Genomic DNA, 18281 nt, shown 5'->3' on the forward strand with positions numbered 1-18281 from the left:
TAAGAAATACTTGAAAATATTTTTTTTTGCACCATAACTACGGAAGGTTGTTTGGATTAGTTTAGTTTATTATTCCTTCGGTCAGTGGTCAACAAAATAAACAAACAGTTTTACATAAACAAACAGTTGTACATTCATAAATTGAAAATGTTGCACACCAAAAGGGTTTAGGCTGAAGTTGAACACTCATTGCGCCTAACCCTATAAAACATGTCAAATACAAAATGAGCTTCCAAAAATTATGAAATTTCCTTTGCACAACATATTATAAATACACCTTGTACACAACATAAACACTGTTCAATTATATACACAGTAAAGGCATGTGAAATATCCTTGTACACATATTAAACATTTGTACCAATTATATATTATATACAAACAATTATACTTCCATTATTATTTACATCCCACATTTAGTTTGTAATTAACATTGATCATAGTATTAAGTACTGTGTTGATTCAAGAGTGATATATTTTTCCAAGACATTGGTCTTAAAGTGTTTTTTAATTGTGTGAATGGAAGTGGAACATTTTAAGGAATCATCCAAGCTGTTCCACAGTTGAACCCCCCTGACAGAAACACATCTACTTTTTAAGCTCCTTCTTATGTTTGCTTTCTGAAAGACAGCTGAACCTCTGAGGTCATAGGGACTCTCCCTAGGTTTGAACCTCTCCTGTAGACACCCAGGCAGAATATGTTTATGAGCTTTGTACGTCACAATAGCAGTGTTGAGGTCAACAAGATAGTGCAGTTTTAATGTTTTTAATTTATAAACAGAGCATTGGTATGGTCATGATATTCCGCATAATTTACCATTCTAATCGCTTTCTTTTCAAGTAAGAACATAGAGTTGATGTTTGATTTGTAATTGTTACCCCAGATTTCAACACAATAATTAAGATATGGGAGTACGAAACAATTATATAACATGTTAAGAGCCTTTTGATTTACAGAGTTTTTAATTTTATGTAACATAGCAATAATTTTTGCCATCCTTGTCTTGAGTATATTTATGTACAGTTTCCAATTTAATTCATCATCTATTCCCAAAAATGTTGTTGAATACACCCTTTCTATCTCCATATCATCAATTCTTATGTGACACTGTATGTTATTAATTTCCAAAAATTATATATTTTGTTTTATTTAGGTTGATTGATAGTTTATTGGCATCAAACCATTGCTTTAGTATGTGGAGTTCACTCTCTACAGCAGGGGTGTCAAACTCATTTTAGATCTGGGGCCACATGGAGAAAAATCTACTCCCAAGTGGGCCGGAATGGTAAAATCACGGCACGATAACTTAAAAATAAAGACAACTTCAGATTGTTTTCTTGTTTAAAAATAGAACAAGCACATTCTGAAAATGTGCAAATCATAATGTTGTTGTTTTTTTTACACTTACATGTTGCGGTTAATAGTATTCTATCTTTATTTGTCGTTATTTATACTTTCTGAATAAATTATGTGATAATGTTCATCAGTCAACTCATTGGTGTTAATTTGCAATCTATGAAGATAAAAAAAATAGTATCAAAATCCAATTACAGGATGTTATTCATGTAGTTTGCTCATTTTCCTCCAATGATGTACTAACATCATGTGGTTTATTTTTTTCGTACATATGTAGCATCATCTACAAATTTACAAATAATTGCTATTGCGACATCTAGTGGTACACATTTAGAAAAGCAGTTTTTTTCATTCAAAAATTTCGGCTCATTTTTATACTTAGCAAACTCATCCCGCGGGCCGGATAAAACCTGTCCGCGGGCCTGATCCGGCCCTCGGGCCGTACGTTTGACACCCCTGCTCTACAGTGTCTAAGAGTTTGCCAAGGTCTTGCCCAGAACAGTACAGGCTTGTATCATCAGCAAAGAAAATACAGTTGAGTTTTTTAAAGATTTTACAGATATCATTAATATACACTAAAAAACAATTTTGGTCCCAGTACAGTTCTTGGGGTACTCCATGTGTTATAATATTTTTATCTGAATCTACATTGTTCATATGCACATACTGTTCTCTGCCACCAAGATAACTTTTCAACCAATCATGAGCAAGACCTCTGACACCATACCTCTGCATTTTGTTTAAAAGTAATGTGTGATCGATGGTGTCAAAGGCCTTGCTCAGGTCAATAAAAACGCCCACAGCAAACTCCCTCTTATCAATTGCAGTGGTTACCTCCTCAACTAATTCCATCACTGCCATGGAAGTGGACCTGTTTGATCGAAAACCGTATTGGTGTTCACTTAGCAAGTGAACATTGGGTCATATAAGTAAAGTATGTGCTGTGTGACCTTTCAAGTACTTTAAGTAAGAAAGTAGTAATGGTTGAGCAACTTTTGTTGGCCACCAGTTGGCGACAAAATGGCAGCTATTACATCACTCGCTATTTGTATTTGATATTGATATCCCGGCCATATTGCTTATTGGACCCGTACCATCTAGTGCAGGGGTCACCAACGCGGTGCCCGCGGGCACCAGGTAGCCCGTAAGGACCAGATGAGTAGCCCGCTGGCCTGTTCTAAAAATAGCTCAAATAGCAGCACATACCAGTAAACTGCCTCTATTTTTTAAATTTTATTTATTTACTAGCAAGCTTGTCTCGCTTTGCTCGACATTTTTAATTCTAAGAGAGACAAAACTCAAATAGAATTTGAAAATCCAAGAAAATATTTTAAAGACTTGGTCTTCACTAACTGACAAAGAAACAGATAACAGATTTGGTGTCCAGTTCAAAGTGTGACATGATTTATTTAAAAATTTGAGAGTTGACTTTTGTATTTTACATGAGTTATTATTTGTACAAACATGGTGCAAAGTAATTCATGATTTGTTAAAAAATGTTAGTGGCTAGCTAGTTAAAATGGGATATTGTGATTGATTCCCGGGCGCGGCGCCGCTGCTGCCCACTGCTCCCCAAGGGGATGGGTCAAATGCAGAGGACAAATTTCACCACATCTAGTGTGTGTGTGACAATCATTGGTATCTTTAATCTTTAATCTTTAATTCACAAGACTGTTTTAGAAGGGATCATTTGAAAATGTTCAATTTGAAAAATGTGCACTTAGAGAAAATGTAAAAATAAAGTGTTGCATACTGATATTAATCTGTTTCTTTATATATTTATTGTGAGAAATCATTAAGATGATCAGTGTTTCCACAAAGATAAATATAATTAATTATTAATAATAACATAGAGTTAAAGGTAAATTGAGCAAATTGGCTATTTCTGGCAATTTATTTAAGTGTGTATCAAACTGGTTGCCCTTCGCATTAATCAGTACCCAAGAAGTAGCTCTTGGTTTCAAAAAGGTTGGTGACCCCTAAGCTAGTGGGCCAAATTGAAATTGCTTGTCGACCGCATTTGGCCCACGGGCCTTAGTTTTTACACCACCTGCTGTCGTCGGTAGTACCGACAGAATTCGGTTCCGCATTCGGTACCTATCCCTACAGTAGGTACCGTATTTTTCGGACTATAAGTCGCTCCGGAGTATAAGTCACACCGGCCGAAAATGCATAATAAAGAAGAAAAAATATATATATAAGTCGCATTTTTGGGGGAAATGTATTTGATAAAACCCAACACCAAGAATAGACATTTAAAAGGCGATTTAAAATAAATAAAGAATAGTGAACAACAGGCTGAATAAGTGTACGTTATATGAGGCATAAATAACCAACTGAGAACGTGCCTGGTATGTTAACGTAACATATTATGGTAAGAGTCATTCAATTAACTATAACATATAGAACATGCTATATGTTTACCAAACAATCTGTCACTCCTAATCGCTACATCCGATGAAATCTTATACATTTCAGTGTTTCCCATAAACTGCCAAGATACCTGTGGCGGTGGGGGCGTGGCTATGGGCGTGGTCACCATTACATCATCGAGTAATTTGCGTAATTTACTACAATGATATGATTTTCTCTAAAAAGGCTCAAAAAATTTATACTTACTAATGAATAATAACAGTTTTGTTTTAAATGTCCATCCATCCATCCATTTTACAATATAATTACAACACTTTATGTACATTTTTATATACAGATTTGAACAATACGTTATTCACTGAAATATATTTATTAATTGTGGTTCTTACAAAAAATATATCTTATAAAATATAAAAGCTAAAATGTCTCTTAAAGCTCTGCCCCTTTAGTTAGTGCATACTAAATAATTTAACTTTAGGCTACTACTACAACCATATTATTTACCAGCAACATAAAGTGAAACAGAGGCAGAGGTGTCCTGCCACAGTCAGTAACAAATAAACAGAAAACAGTAGTGGTCAAATACAAATAAGGCAACAAGAGAAGTATCCTACACTTCTCTTTTGTAAAGTAAATCTGAACAGCCTATATGGGCATCTACATCAACTATATGATTTGCCTGAGAAGCTGGACAGGACAAAACCAAAAAAAACAAGAAAATAGTTTTAATTTTTTTTTTGATAATAATGAATGTGTGGGAAACACTACATTTAGTCTCTTACGTGAATGAGCTAAATAATATTATTTGATATTTTACGGTAATGTGTTAATAATTTCACACATAAGTCGCTCCTGAGTATAAGTCGCACCCCCGGCCAAACTATGAAAAAAACTGCGACTTATAGTCCGAAAAATACGGTATGTCCAAACCAGTATTTCACTGTCCAAATACATCTGTATTTAACTCTTTGTGTATGTTGTGTATGTTGCCAGGTGTGGGAAGCAGTGAGGTTGGAGTTCCTGAGCAGTGGATGCAGCGCCGGTACCTACAGGGACAAACTGATCCACTACTTTAGCCAGCAACTCAGGTTCCGCGGGGCGTCCGTCTTTCCTCCATTCAGTCGCCCGCTCTCGCCTTTGTCACTAAATTGTGTGTTGTCCGTGTGCAGTCATGACGGTGTGACGTGGCGTGTTGCAGACGAGTTGCCCTGGTTGCTGCAGCAACAGGAGGAAAAAAGCAAACTCCAACTCAGCCTCTTGAATCTGTTTGTGTCCCAGAACCTTTACAAAAGGTTAACGCACACACACACACACACACACGTGCACGCCGGACACAGGAATACACTTAAAATAACGGAGGGTGTGTGTGTGTGCTGCTGTCTTTAGGGGCCATTTCTCTGAGCTGCTGGCCTACTGGCAGTATGTGGGCAAGGACAAGAGCTCCATGGCCACAGAGTACTTTGATGCGCTGAAACACTATGAAAAGAACTGCGCCAGTGAGGACAGCATGAGGAACCTGGCCAACTTGTACGAGACCTTGGGGCGCTTCCTGAAAGACCTGGGCCTCCCCAGTCAGGTGTTTACGCGTTCACGCTCTTCACATGGACAACCCACCGATCCCTGCCTGTCCCATTTTTAGGCCATGGCTCCTCTGCAACGGTCACTTGAGATCAGGGAGACCGCCCTGGACCCAGACCACCCGAGTGTGGCGCGCTCCTTGCACCAGCTGGCCGGGGTCTACGTCCAGTGGAAGAAGTACGGCAATGCGGAGCAGCTCTACAAGCAGGCGCTGGAGATCAGCGAGAACGCCTACGGGCCCGAGCACGCCAGCGTGGCGCGGGAGTTGGAGTCCCTCGCTGTGCTCTACCAGAAACAGAACAAGTAGCACCTCGGCGCCGTCACTGATTAGCACTCGTTCATCGATCCTCCTCTTTAGCTATGCTCTCATCGTCTTCAACAGGTATGAACAAGCTGAGAAGCTAAAGAAGAGGTCCATGAAGATAAGGCAGAAAACTGCTCACCAGAAAGGTCACATGGTGAGTGATCCAAGTGTAATAATATGAAATCAATTACAGTATTTTTCGGACTGTAAGGCGCACTTAAAATTAGGGATGTCCGATAATGGCCTTTTTTGCCGATGTCCAACTCTTAATTACCGATTCCGATATCAACCAATACCGATATATACAGTCGTGGAATTAACACATTATTATGCCTAATTTTGTTGTGATGCCCCGCTGGATGCATTAAACAATGTAACAAGGTTTTCCAAAATAAATCAACTGCAGTTATGGAAAAAAAAATGCCAACATGGCACTGCCATATTAATTATTGAAGTCACAAAGTGCATTGTTTTTTTTTAACATGCCTCAAAACAGCAGCTTGGAATTTGGGACATGCTCTCCCTGAGAGAGGTTGAGGGGGGCGGGGTTGAGGTGGGGGGTAGGGAGTAGCGGGGGGTGCACTGCAAAAAGTCAGTGTTCAAAAACATGAAAAATAAATACAAAAATGAGGGGTATTTTACTTGAACTAAGCATAATTATCTGCCAATAGAACAAGAAAATTTGGCTTGTCAAGACTTTCCAAAACAAGTAAAATTAGCTAACCTCAATGAACCCAAAAATACCTTAAAATAAGTATATTCTCACTAATAACAAGTGCACTTTTCTTGGTAGAAAAAAAAATGTCGACCTTTTTGCTCAATATGTTGAAAAATATTCTCAAATAAGTAAATGCTAGGGCCATTATCTTGACATAATGATATGCGCTCGGCATCATGATTTTTTTTTTCATGCTTGAAGTAAGAAATTATTACTATAAAAAAGTAGTTTTATACTTGTGAGTGTTGATGACACAGCTTTGCAACAGTTGATGTTCTAGTTTCAAGCATGTTTTACTCAATATAGGTCATCAAATCTCAGCAACAAGCTGTAATATCTTACTGAGATCATTTAGGACCAAAACACTCTAACATAAAATCTGCTTAGTGAGAATAATTATCTTATCATACAGAAAATAAGCAAGTATCACCCTTATTTGAGATATTTAATCTTACTTAGATTTCAGTTTTTGCAGTGTGTATATTGTAGCGTCCCGGAAGAGTTAGTGCTGCAAGGGGTTCTGGGTATTTGTTCTGTTGTGTTTGTGTTGTGTTACAGTGCGGATGTTCTCCCGAAATGTGTTTGTCATTCTTGTTTGGTGTGGGTTCACAGTGTGGCGCATATTTGTAACAGTGTTAAAGTTGTTTATACGGCCACCCTCAGTGTGACCTGTATTCATTTGTGTGTGTCAAAAGCCGTAGATATTATGTGATTGGGCCAGCACGTAAAGGCAGTGCCTTTAAGGTTTATTGGCGCTCTGTACTTCTCCCTACGTCTGTGTACCACTCCGTACAGTGTCATAAATTTTACTTTTTGAAACCGATACCGATTATTTCCGATATTACATTTTAAAGCATTTATCGACATCTCTACTTAAAATCCTTTCATTTTCGCAAAAACCGACGCGGCGCCTTATAACCGCGCATTATGTATGAATTATGGTTGTGCTTACTGACTATGGGATAGGGCAGTCTGCAACCCAAAATGTTGAAAGAGCCATATTGGACCAAAAAACTAATCTGTCTGGAGCCGCAAAAAATTAAAATCCGTATATAAGTGTTGTAATGAAGGCAACACATGACGTAAGTGTCTATATTAGCTATAATAGCCTACTATCAAAATGACTATGTGTCGCAGGCTGAAGCAAATCTTCGTCGACAGAAATGTTGAAATGTAATATTTATTCTACACATTTTTACATTAGAAACTATTAGTAAATCAGAGGCTTCTCAGAAGGTGAGATAACTCCTGGAAATTACTGGCTTATAATGGGTAAAGGTATAGATGTGTGTGTCCAAGTTAAAGCTGTCTTCTTTTTAATACATTTATTACAATCTTAGGCAAGCTGGGTAATGTTTGCTGTGGTCTGGAACAACATGGCACACAAACAACTATCTGAAATGCAAGCAATATTACATTTAGATAATTTGTCATGAAACATGCAAATATAAATTATATACAAAAAGGATAAAAGTAAAGGATATTAAATGAGCTCAAATATACCTACAAATGAAGCATAATGATGCAATATGTACATATAGCTAGCCTAAATAGCATGTTAGCATTGATTAGTTTGCAGTCATGCACTGACCAAATATGTCTGATTAGCACTCCAACAAGTCAATAACAACAACAGAGCTCACCTTTGTGCATTCACGTACAGTATAAAACGTTTTGCTGGATAAAATGAGACAAAGAAGGAGTAGATGATGTTACATGTAAACAAACTGTTGCGGTAAAGTCCACACTATGGTGAGTTCAAGAACCGCCGAAATTAGTAGGACAAAATTATGTTCACCAAATACTCTCATCAGTGAAGCATACACACAAACATATTAAACAGTGGGCTTTCTAACAATTGGGAAGGTTTGTGTCATGTTTTTCCTAAACAAAAAACATACTAAAACAAAAAAAAATATTTCCCCCCCATCTTTTTCCATTTTCAATCCTTTTTTAAAAATGCTCCAGGGAGCCACTAGGGTGGTACTAAAGAGCCGCGGTTTTCTGACCCCCGGGTTAGGAACACAGTAACACTTGATCAAGCTTTTTAATTGTACTGAAAATATCAGAAAACGTTGCAACATTGAAAGCCATTACATTCCCAGCAGCACCACTTTTACAGCCAACTGGGGGCGCTCTTTTTGAACCTGCAACTTTATTCTACTTTTTTTAAAGGTAAAACTACAATAAAAACATATACAACAGAGAAACTGTGGTAATTTTTTACTGTTAGAGATAGAGATGTCCGATAATATCGGCCTGCCGATAAATGCTTTAAAATGTAATATCGGAAATTATCTGTATCGTTTTTTTTATTATCGGTATCGTTTTTTTGGTGTTTTTTTTATTAAATCAACATAAAAAACACAATATACACTTACAATTAGTGCACCAACCACCCCCCCCCCCCCCATTTACACTCATTCACACTCATTCACACAAAAGGGTTGTTTCTTTCTCTTAATATTCTGGTTCCTACATTATATATCAATATATATCAATACAGTCTGCAAGGGATACAGTCCGTAAGCACACATGTTTGCAGTGTTTCCCATAAACTGCCAAGATACCTGTGGTGGTGGGGGCGTGGCTATGGGCGTGGTCACCATGACATCATCGAGTAATTTGCATAATTTACTACAATGATTTGATTTTCTCTAAAAAGGCTCAAAAAATGTATACTTACTAATTAATAATAACAGTTTTGTTTTACACGTCCATTCATCCATTTTACAATATAATTACAACACTATGTACATATTTATATACAGATTTGAACAATAAGTTATATACTGAAATATATTTATTAATTGTGGTTCTTACAAAAAATATATCTTATAAAATATAAGAGCTAAGATGTCTCAAAGCTCTGCCCCTTTAATTAGTGCATACTAAATAATTTAACTTTAGCCTACTACTACAACCATATTATTTACCAGCAACATAAAGTGAAACAGAGGCAGAGGTGTCCTGCCACAGTCAGTAACAAATAAACAGAAAACAGTAGTGGTGGTAGATAGACACAGAGCTTCATCAAACATCTGATCCACTGAACAAAGAGCTCCAAAAATCTTGAACTTTAGACTGCCATCAGTTTTACTCCCTACACTTAACCATGTGTTTCCTACTGCCTGCAGACTTTGCACCCTTTGTTATATACACATGTTGTGTTTCTAATATAAATACATTTGATAAAGTCAAATACAAATAAGGCAACAAGAGAAGTATCCTACACTTCTCTTTTGTAAAGTAAATCTGAACAGCCGATATGGGCATCTACATCAACTATATGATTTGCCTAAGAAGCTGGAGAGGACCAAAAAAAAATAAAAAAATTTTTTTTATTTTTATTTTTTTTTTATTTGTGGAGGACGTAATTCTTTCGTGGCGGGCCGCCACAAATAAATGAATGTGTGGGAAACCCTGGATTGTGCGTGCTGCTGGTCCACTAATAGTACTAACCTTTAACAGTTAATTTTACTATTTTTCATTAATTACTAGTTTCTATGTAACTGTTTTTAAATTGTTTTACTTTCTTTTTTATTCAAGAAAATGTTTATGATTTATTTATCTTATTTTATTTATTAATTTTTTTTTTTTTAAAGACCTTATCTTCACCATACCTGGTTGTCCAAATTAGGCATAATAATGTGTTAATTCCACGACTGTGTATATCGGTATCGGTTGATATCGGTATCGGTTGATATTGGTATCGGTAATTAAGAGTTGGACAATATTGGAATATCGGCAAAAAAAACATCAGACATCCCTAGAGATTTTCTGAGCAACATCAACTCGGTAATGTATGATCATTTTCCCTCAAAATAAAATTTTCGGGTTCTGTTGCGATAATTTGTCATTTGCCATCTGGCAACACCGACATAGGTCGAGTGGTGTTAGCTTAAAGCTGATTTAGCCTCGCAGCGAAGTGACATGGCCTTCAAACTCCGTGCAAGGCCTCATTTTCCAAACTTTACCCATTGAATATACAATTTTCACCTTTTCAAAAACACTTAATATTTTTATACTAATTGTCTTGGTGCTTTTTTCACGTGTTTGGAAGTAACCAAAGCTAAGGCGCTAGCTTAAAGTAGCTGTCGACAGGTAAGACCTACAACCTCAACACATGCTTACCCAGACAACCATATACTAGCATTAACATATCAATATTTTCTCGTCTATCTTATATTCTTAAATATCTACATTTTGTACTGTTTATATGGTTACATTGTTGATGTGTGCTTACACAGTTATATCGCTTAAAAAATGATATGTACAATACTTGACTGAGAATGCAGTGTACAGAAAGGTTGTACTGCCACCTACTGGTAACACTTGCATTTTGCACTTTAGCATTACAAGCAAAGTTCAAAATAAGATATTATGGCGCCGAATGTGCGTGAGCTGTTTTAAAATACAATTCTATGCATTTTACTTAATGAATTTCACTACGCGTCAGTTACTATAACGCTTATCATGTGACGAATGTTTTTATGTGTTGGCTTCATGTCCAGTTTAAAGTGGTGTAGTTACCACTCCACGTCACTTGGTGGCGCCAGCGTTAGTCTCCGTGGCTCAACAAAGAAACCGGAAGTAGTTTGTTGACAAGGCAGGCTCGACGATTGGATTGATCAAATGTTGACCATACGGCTTGTTTGCTTTTAGTAATAATGATCTACTACCGACCAACGTTTATGTAGTTTATATTGAAGACTATGCATTGTTTTAGTTGGTTAAATGGCACCGCTGTGCTGCGAGTGTATGAAATATTTGTTTCGCCGCTTACTATTGGACCGACGTGAACCACGTGACCATTTGCGGCGAGATAAGTCGGCAACAATTCCATTCCTAAAAAGTATTAACGTCATTCAAAACAATGCAATCATTCAAAAATGTCACGGTTGCTGTTTGGTGTGTTGATATGTGACGTCATCGTTATTTAGTGTGTGTAACCGTCACTTTAGCTAGTTGTGTCCGGAATGATATCCTCCCTTCTGACTGTCCATCAGTATCGCTTCTCGGCCTTTTGGCTAAGATCAAGTGTAGTATCTGTTCTTATCAGTTTAATATCTGATACGTCCCCTATCCGGGGACCATATATTAAATTGATTTTTGGAACTGGGAGATGGAACAGGGGCTTGCTCCGTCCACTCCACGCATCGACCTGGTATTGCAGTACCTCCAGGAACGGTGCACCCCCTCTCTTGTTGAAAGCAATTACATAATCTTAAAATCAGTATGTGGGTCATGTGGAAGAATTATCAGTGACGTGGGTAGTGAATTAACAATGGAGAATCCGGCATTTGTCAATATAGCCTTGTAAAGAACTATTTAATAGTCTGGCTTGTAGTGTTTATTTTACTTTAAAGAAGTTACTATTGAGGAGAAATTTACCTTAGGCCAGGGATGGCAAACTGGGTTTCGTTGAGGGCCACATGGCAATTATGGCTTTTTTTATTCTGGAAACCTAGCTGCCAGTTTTTCTACCGTCAAAACAAATGTACCATCTTTCCATTTACAGTAACACACAACAACACCATAGATTTTACAGTCAAAAACTTGCAGCTCAGTCAATAGAATTTTAATGCAAAAAACAGTATTTTTTTCAATTTACGGTAATATCCTGTAAATAAGTCACTATATTTTTTGTCAACAAAAAAGTGTTGAAGGAAAGCCACCACACACAATTCAAGCCACAGGATGACACTGACAATGCTAGGCAAAATGTTAACTAAAGAACCACCAGGACATGTTACGTAGACCCCAAGGGAGTGCTTTAAATGTACAAACCCCATTTCCATATGAGTTGGGAAATTGTGTTAGATGTAAATATAAACGGAAAACAATGATTTGCAAATCCTTTTCAACCCATATTCAGTTGAATATGCTACAAAGACAACATATTTGATGTTCAAACTGATAAAACATTTTTTTTTTTTTGTAAACAATCATTAACTTTAGAATTTGATGCCAGCAACACGTGACAAAGAAGTTGGGAAAGGTGGCAATAAATACTGATAAAGTTGAGGAATGCTCATCAAACACTTATTTGGAACATCCCACAGGTGAACAGGCAAATTGGGAACAGGTGGGTGCCATGATTGGGTATAAAAGTAGATTCCATGAAATGCTCAGTCATTCACAAACAAGGATGGGGCAAGGGTCACCACTTTGTCAACAAATGCATGAGCAAATTGTTGAACAGTTTAACCAGCTACTGCAAGGAATTTAGGGATTTCACCATCTACGGTCCGTAATATCATCAAAGGGTTCAGAGAATCTGGAGAAATCACTGCACGTAAGCAGCTAAGCCCGTGACCTTCGATCCCTCTGGCTGTACTGCATCAACATGCGACATCAGTGTTTTAAAGGATATCACCACATGGGCTCAGGAACACTTCAGAAACCCACTGTCAGTAACTACAGTTGGTCGCTACATCTGTATGTGCAAGTTAAAACTCTCCTATGCAAGGCAAAAACCGTTTATCAACAACACCCAGTAACGCCATCGGCTTTGCTGGGCCTGAGCTCATCTAAGATGGACTGATACAAAGTGGAAAAGTGTTCTGTGGTCTGACGAGTCCACATTTCAAATTGTTTTTGGAAACTGGACGTCGTGTCCTCCGGACCAAAGAGGAAAAGAACCATCCGGATTGTTATAGGCGCAAAGTTGAAAAGCCAGCATCTGTGATGGTATGGGGGTGTATTACTGCCTAAGACATGGGTAACTTACACATCTGTAAAGGCGCCATTAATGCTGAAAGGTACATACAGGTTTTGGAGCAACATATGTTGCCATCCAAGCAACGTTACCATGGACGCCCCTGCTTATTTCAGCAAGACAATGCCAAGCCACGTGTTCATCAACGTGGCTTCATAGTAAAAGAGTGCGGGTACTAGACTGGCCTGCCTGTAGTCCAGACCTGTCTCCCGTTGAAAATGTGTGGCGCATTATGAAGCCTAAAATACCACAACGGAGACCCCCGGACTGTTGAACAACTTAAGCTGTACATCAAGCAAGAATGGGAAAGAATTCCACCTGAGAAGCTTAAAAAATGTGTCTCCTCAGTTCCCAAACGAGTGTTGTTAAAAGGAAAGGCAATGTAACACAGTGGTGAACATGCCCTTTTCCCAACTACTTTGGCATGTGTTGCAGCCATGAAATTCTAAGTTAATTATTATTTGCACAAAAAAAATAAAGTTTATGAGTTTGAACATCAAATATCTTGTCTTTGTAGTGCATTCAATTGAATATGGGTTGAAAATGATTTGCAAATCATTGTATTCCGTTTATATTTACATCTAACACAATTTCCCAACTCATATGGAAACGGGGTTTGTAGAAAAAATTCACAATATGACCCATTTAAAGTGCCTTTAATGTGGTGCGCCTTATGGTCCGAAAAATACGGTGTAGTCAAAGCGATATTGAAAACTCATGTTGGTCTTCCAGTACGGCTTCACTTTGTTGCGTCGCCGAGCCCTCCAGCTTGAAGAGCTCACCCTGGGCACAGACTCTGCGGACTGCGCCAAAACTCTCAATGAATTGGGCGTGCTCTACTACCTCCAAAACAACCTGGAGTAAGACTCGCCCCGCAAAACTCCTCAGACACTTCCGGCACGTTCCCACCACCTTATGTGTCCTCCCCAGCGCGGCCAAGGTGTTCCTGACCCGCTCCCTGCAGATGCGCCAGCGGGTCCTGGGTCCCGATCATCCTGACTGCGCTCAGTCCCTCAACAACCTGGCAGCTCTTCACACAGAGAAGCGGGACTACGAAGCGGCCGAGGACATGTACGAGAGGGCGCTGGACATCCGCAAAAGGGCCCTGTCCCCCGACCACCCTTCGCTGGCCTACACGCTCAAACACCTGGCCATGCTGTACAAGCGCAGGGTGAGGTGGATGACAATAAAACTTTGGAAAGCCAAAGCTGATTTTTTTTTTGTGTGTGTCCCAGGGGAAGCTGGAGAAGGCGGTGCCACTCTATGAGCTCTCGCTGGACATCAGAGAAAAGAGTTTTGGGCCCAAACACCCCAGTGTGGCCACAGCACTGGTCAACCTGGCAGTGAGCTACTGCCAGCTGGTAACTTTTATTGATTATTATTATTACAGTCAACTTGTGTTGGCAGCCAAAACAATTTCCCCAGCAGAGCAAAGTAATGTTATACATTTTGTTGATAGCTTGAGTCTCAGTTATTTATGATATAGCAAGTCCATCACTGACAAACATACTTGCCAACCTTGAGACCTTCGAATTCGGGAGATTGGGGGGGGGTTGAGGTGGGCGGGGTTTGGTGGTAGCGGGGGTGTATATTGTAGCCCGGAAGAGTTAGGGATGCAAGGGATTCTGGGTATTTGTTCTGTTGTGTTTATGTTGTGTTACGGTGCGGATGTTCTCCCGAAATGTGTTTGTCATTCTTGTTTGGTGTGGGTTCAAAGTGTGGCGCATATTTGTAACAGTGTTAAAGTTGTTTATACGGCTACCCTCAGTGTGACCTGTATGTCTTGCAGTCACTTACGTGTGTATTCAAAAGCCGCATACGATATGTGACTAGGCCGGCACGTTTTTTGTATGGTGAAAAAGCGGACGCGTCGACAGGTTGTAGAGGACGCTAAAGGCATTGCCATCACGGCACGCCCTTAATATTGTTGTCGGGGAAAATCGGGAGATTTTCGGGAGGGTCCCTGAAATTCGGGAGTTTCCCGGAAAAATCGGGAGGGTTGGCAAGTATGCTGACGAACGCGCTAGGGATGGGCGATACCACACTTTTAGGCATCCATACGATACCGATACCTTTTCTTGCATTTTCATCGATACCGATACCGATACCATTAATTTCTTATTGGCAATTTTTGTCAGTCAAAAATATTATTACTATTATTATTTAAGACAAATACAGACCATTTATACCACATGTATTATGGTCAATATATAATAAAAGTAAAATTAAAATAAATAACATGAATATGAAAAATAAATTAAATATTATATATAATAATAATTATATATTATATATAATAATAATTAGATATTAGGGCTTTCCAATTAACTGTCAAATCAGAATCGCAAGAAGCTGCAGTTAATTTTTAAAGTTTGTGATATAATTAGCAATTAATGAAATATGAAATAGGCTAATGTTTTCGAAATGTAAGAAATCATGTTACAGATTAAAACCAAAATCACATTCAATCATATATTTCAAGATTTTCTTGGAAAAAAATAAAACTGTAATGCAAAGATGAAGAATCTCCAAATTGTATCTCTTTCTTATCTTGTTTTAAATACTCAAGCAATTTTCAACTAACAGTAAATTCCCCTGTGTGGAAATTATTTGAATTTAGGATAATCATTTAAACAAAAATATTCAGTAAAAAAATAAAATAAACAATGCCTGACACTGGATATGCCTGGCTGCAACGCTGTCGGCTGGCTGTGTGTGTGTTGCACGTTGACGACGCTCATTCGCTGTCTCCTGTCACGTGACTGGGCCAGCTCTATACTCTGCCAGGTACAGGGGTGTCCCAGCACATAGTAAGTTAAGTAAGTCATCAAAAACATCTGAAAGTGATGCTTGCACCCCCCACACGCCGTTTTTTGGTTTATATCGATACTTTTTTCAGAAAAGTGATGACAAATGAGTAGCGTGTGAGTATCGATATATCGATACCACAGGATCGATACGCACATCCCAGAACGCGCTCACACAGCCACACTTTCTTCCTTGCATCACATTCAATTCTATATGTAGTCTTCTCCTTCTGTTTAGATACACAATTTCAGTTGTACTTTTATACACTCATATAGAGTACAGGCTAAAAGTTTGGACACACCTTCTCATTTCAATGCGTTTTCTTTATTTTCATGACTATTTACATTGTAGATTGTCACTGAAGGCATCAAAACTATGACACCTGTGAAGTGAAAATCATTTCCGGTGACGACCTCTTGAAGCTCATCGAGGTCAAGAGTGTGCAAAGCAGCAATCAGAGCAAAGGGTGGCTGTTTTGAAGAAACTAAAATATAAAACATTGTTTTCAGTTATTTCACCTTTTTTGTTAAGTACATAACTCCACATGTGTTATTTCATAGTTTGGATGCCTTCAGTGACAATCTACAATGTAAATAGTCATGAAAATAAAGAAAACGCATGGAAAAGAAGGTGTGTCCAAACTTTTGGCCTGCACTGTATACATGATGATCACTCTTACCTTTCATGCTGACATGTCCTTCTATGGCGCCAGAACACTGCCAGTAAGATTTGATCTCGGGGGGAAAAATGGACATTGTAGCAAATTTGTATTGGCATCGAAACAAGTTTTGGCAACAATTAAATACAAGCATTAAAAAAAACTATATTTTTGGTGGATGTTTTTTTTTAATCATGACATGTTTCCGATGTCAATATTTTTGTACACTTTTATTGTTTTTTTGTGTTTTAAAGTTTTTTATTATCAACTTTTTTTTCCACATTCGCTTTTCTTTTTTTTTAACCTTTTTTTTTCTTCTTTTCTGGTTTCGCTTCTTTGTTTTACTGTTGCAAACAAAAGGCAGTGTTTTAGCATGAGAAGCGGGTGCCTGTGGACGGGGCTTACAAGTTCACCCGGAAGCAGTTTTACTGGACTAGGGCATGCAAGTAAAACACAGTCGAAGAAAGTCTAAATTAAGTTTATAAAAAGCTTCAAAACATGAAATTATGAACCAAAAGTAGTTTTTTTACATTTATCTTGAGTAGACCTGTACATGTTGCTGTCGGCAGATTCACTTCCTGCTCAGAGAGTAATTTTATATTTGTAAACCTAATACAGTGACCTTCTTTTATTACTCTTTGACACTCGTAAGGCTTTCTGGTCAACTTTCTTACTTTCACAATTGATTTTATATATGCAGTTGATTTTATTAGAATATATTTCTCTTATTTATTAGTGTTTAATTTATTACTATGTATACATTCTATTTACAAAGCAAATGAAATAACTTTTGAAGTAATTACTCCTAATAATTAGTTATTATGAAGGATTTATTATGATTGCTTAATTTTCAAAATAAAATGTAGCATTAGCTTTGCTCACCTCGATGAGAGCAGAGATCCTATTTGTTTTTCCTGTTGAGTCACAAAGTACTACTCAGATATTGTTTTTGAATATGTTTTCATGTAATTGTTAATGGAAATATCCACTACAAAAGTCCAGCCTTTTTTAAAATTTTAAATATTCCCTCAGCTGGAAAAAAAGAAGCGAAACCGGAAAAAAAGAAATAAAACCGGAAAAAAGAGAAGCGATCATAAAAACCTTTGAAACACACAAAAACAATAAACGTGTACAAAAATATTAATATTGGCATTGAAAACATCCACCAAAAATATTGTATTTATTTGGTACCAAAACTTGTTTCAGTGCCAATACAACTTTGTATCCAAAGTCAAAAAATGTTTTGATACCAAATCTTACTGGCCATGTTCTGGCTCCATACTCTTCCTGGCAAAACTTTATCAGTACTTCTGTTGATAAATGTGTAATTTTCACGACAAGGGAAATACATAAATATTCAAAGCCGCCCAAACATCTGTATTATTTGTATTTGATGTACCGTATTTTCCGCACTATAAGGCGCACCAGATTATAAGGCGCACCTTTAATGAATGGCCTATTTTAAAACTTTGTTCATATATAAGGCGCACCGCATTATAAGGCGCATAGAATAGACGCTACAGTAGAGGCTACAGTAGAGGCTGGGGTTACGTTATGCATCCCGTAGTTGCGAGACCTGTTGTGGCTCAATATTGGTCCATATATAAGGCGCACCGGATTATAAGGCGCACTGTCAGCTTTTGAGAAAATTGGAGGTTTTTAGGTGCGGCTTACAGTGCGGAAAATACGGTATTCCTTCTATTGTATTTCCAAAAATATCAGCAGATTTTTATGAAAGTATTATTGTAGCAAAATAATTTGCAA

At 37.8% G+C, this 18281-nt stretch overlaps 1 protein-coding gene and 1 non-coding gene across 4 annotated transcripts in view; both read left to right on the top strand.

The window, feature by feature from the left end:
• Positions 1-18281, top strand: part of nphp3 (nephronophthisis 3) — a 136061-nt gene that overhangs the window by 23618 nt on the left and 94162 nt on the right. For all 3 annotated transcript variants that reach the window (XR_009821211.1, XR_009821212.1, XM_062021676.1), the window contains exons 18-25: positions 4724-4818; positions 4900-5022; positions 5117-5306; positions 5370-5611; positions 5691-5766; positions 13784-13911; positions 13982-14222; positions 14287-14412. Coding sequence is in view for 1 of the 3 variants with exons in the window: in XM_062021676.1 (XP_061877660.1) it covers positions 4724-4818; positions 4900-5022; positions 5117-5306; positions 5370-5611; positions 5691-5766; positions 13784-13911; positions 13982-14222; positions 14287-14412 (1221 nt within the window). In the remaining 2 variants the exon portion in view is untranslated. The remainder of the gene's footprint in view (positions 1-4723; positions 4819-4899; positions 5023-5116; positions 5307-5369; positions 5612-5690; positions 5767-13783; positions 13912-13981; positions 14223-14286; positions 14413-18281) is intronic.
• LOC133630577 (U2 spliceosomal RNA) lies at positions 11341-11531 on the top strand. The gene has a single exon (XR_009821295.1). It is a non-coding gene; the product is annotated as a U2 spliceosomal RNA (small nuclear RNA).

The sequence above is a fragment of the Entelurus aequoreus genome, linkage group LG15 (genome assembly GCF_033978785.1).
Source record: "Entelurus aequoreus isolate RoL-2023_Sb linkage group LG15, RoL_Eaeq_v1.1, whole genome shotgun sequence".
Lineage (NCBI taxonomy): Eukaryota > Metazoa > Chordata > Actinopteri > Syngnathiformes > Syngnathidae > Entelurus > Entelurus aequoreus.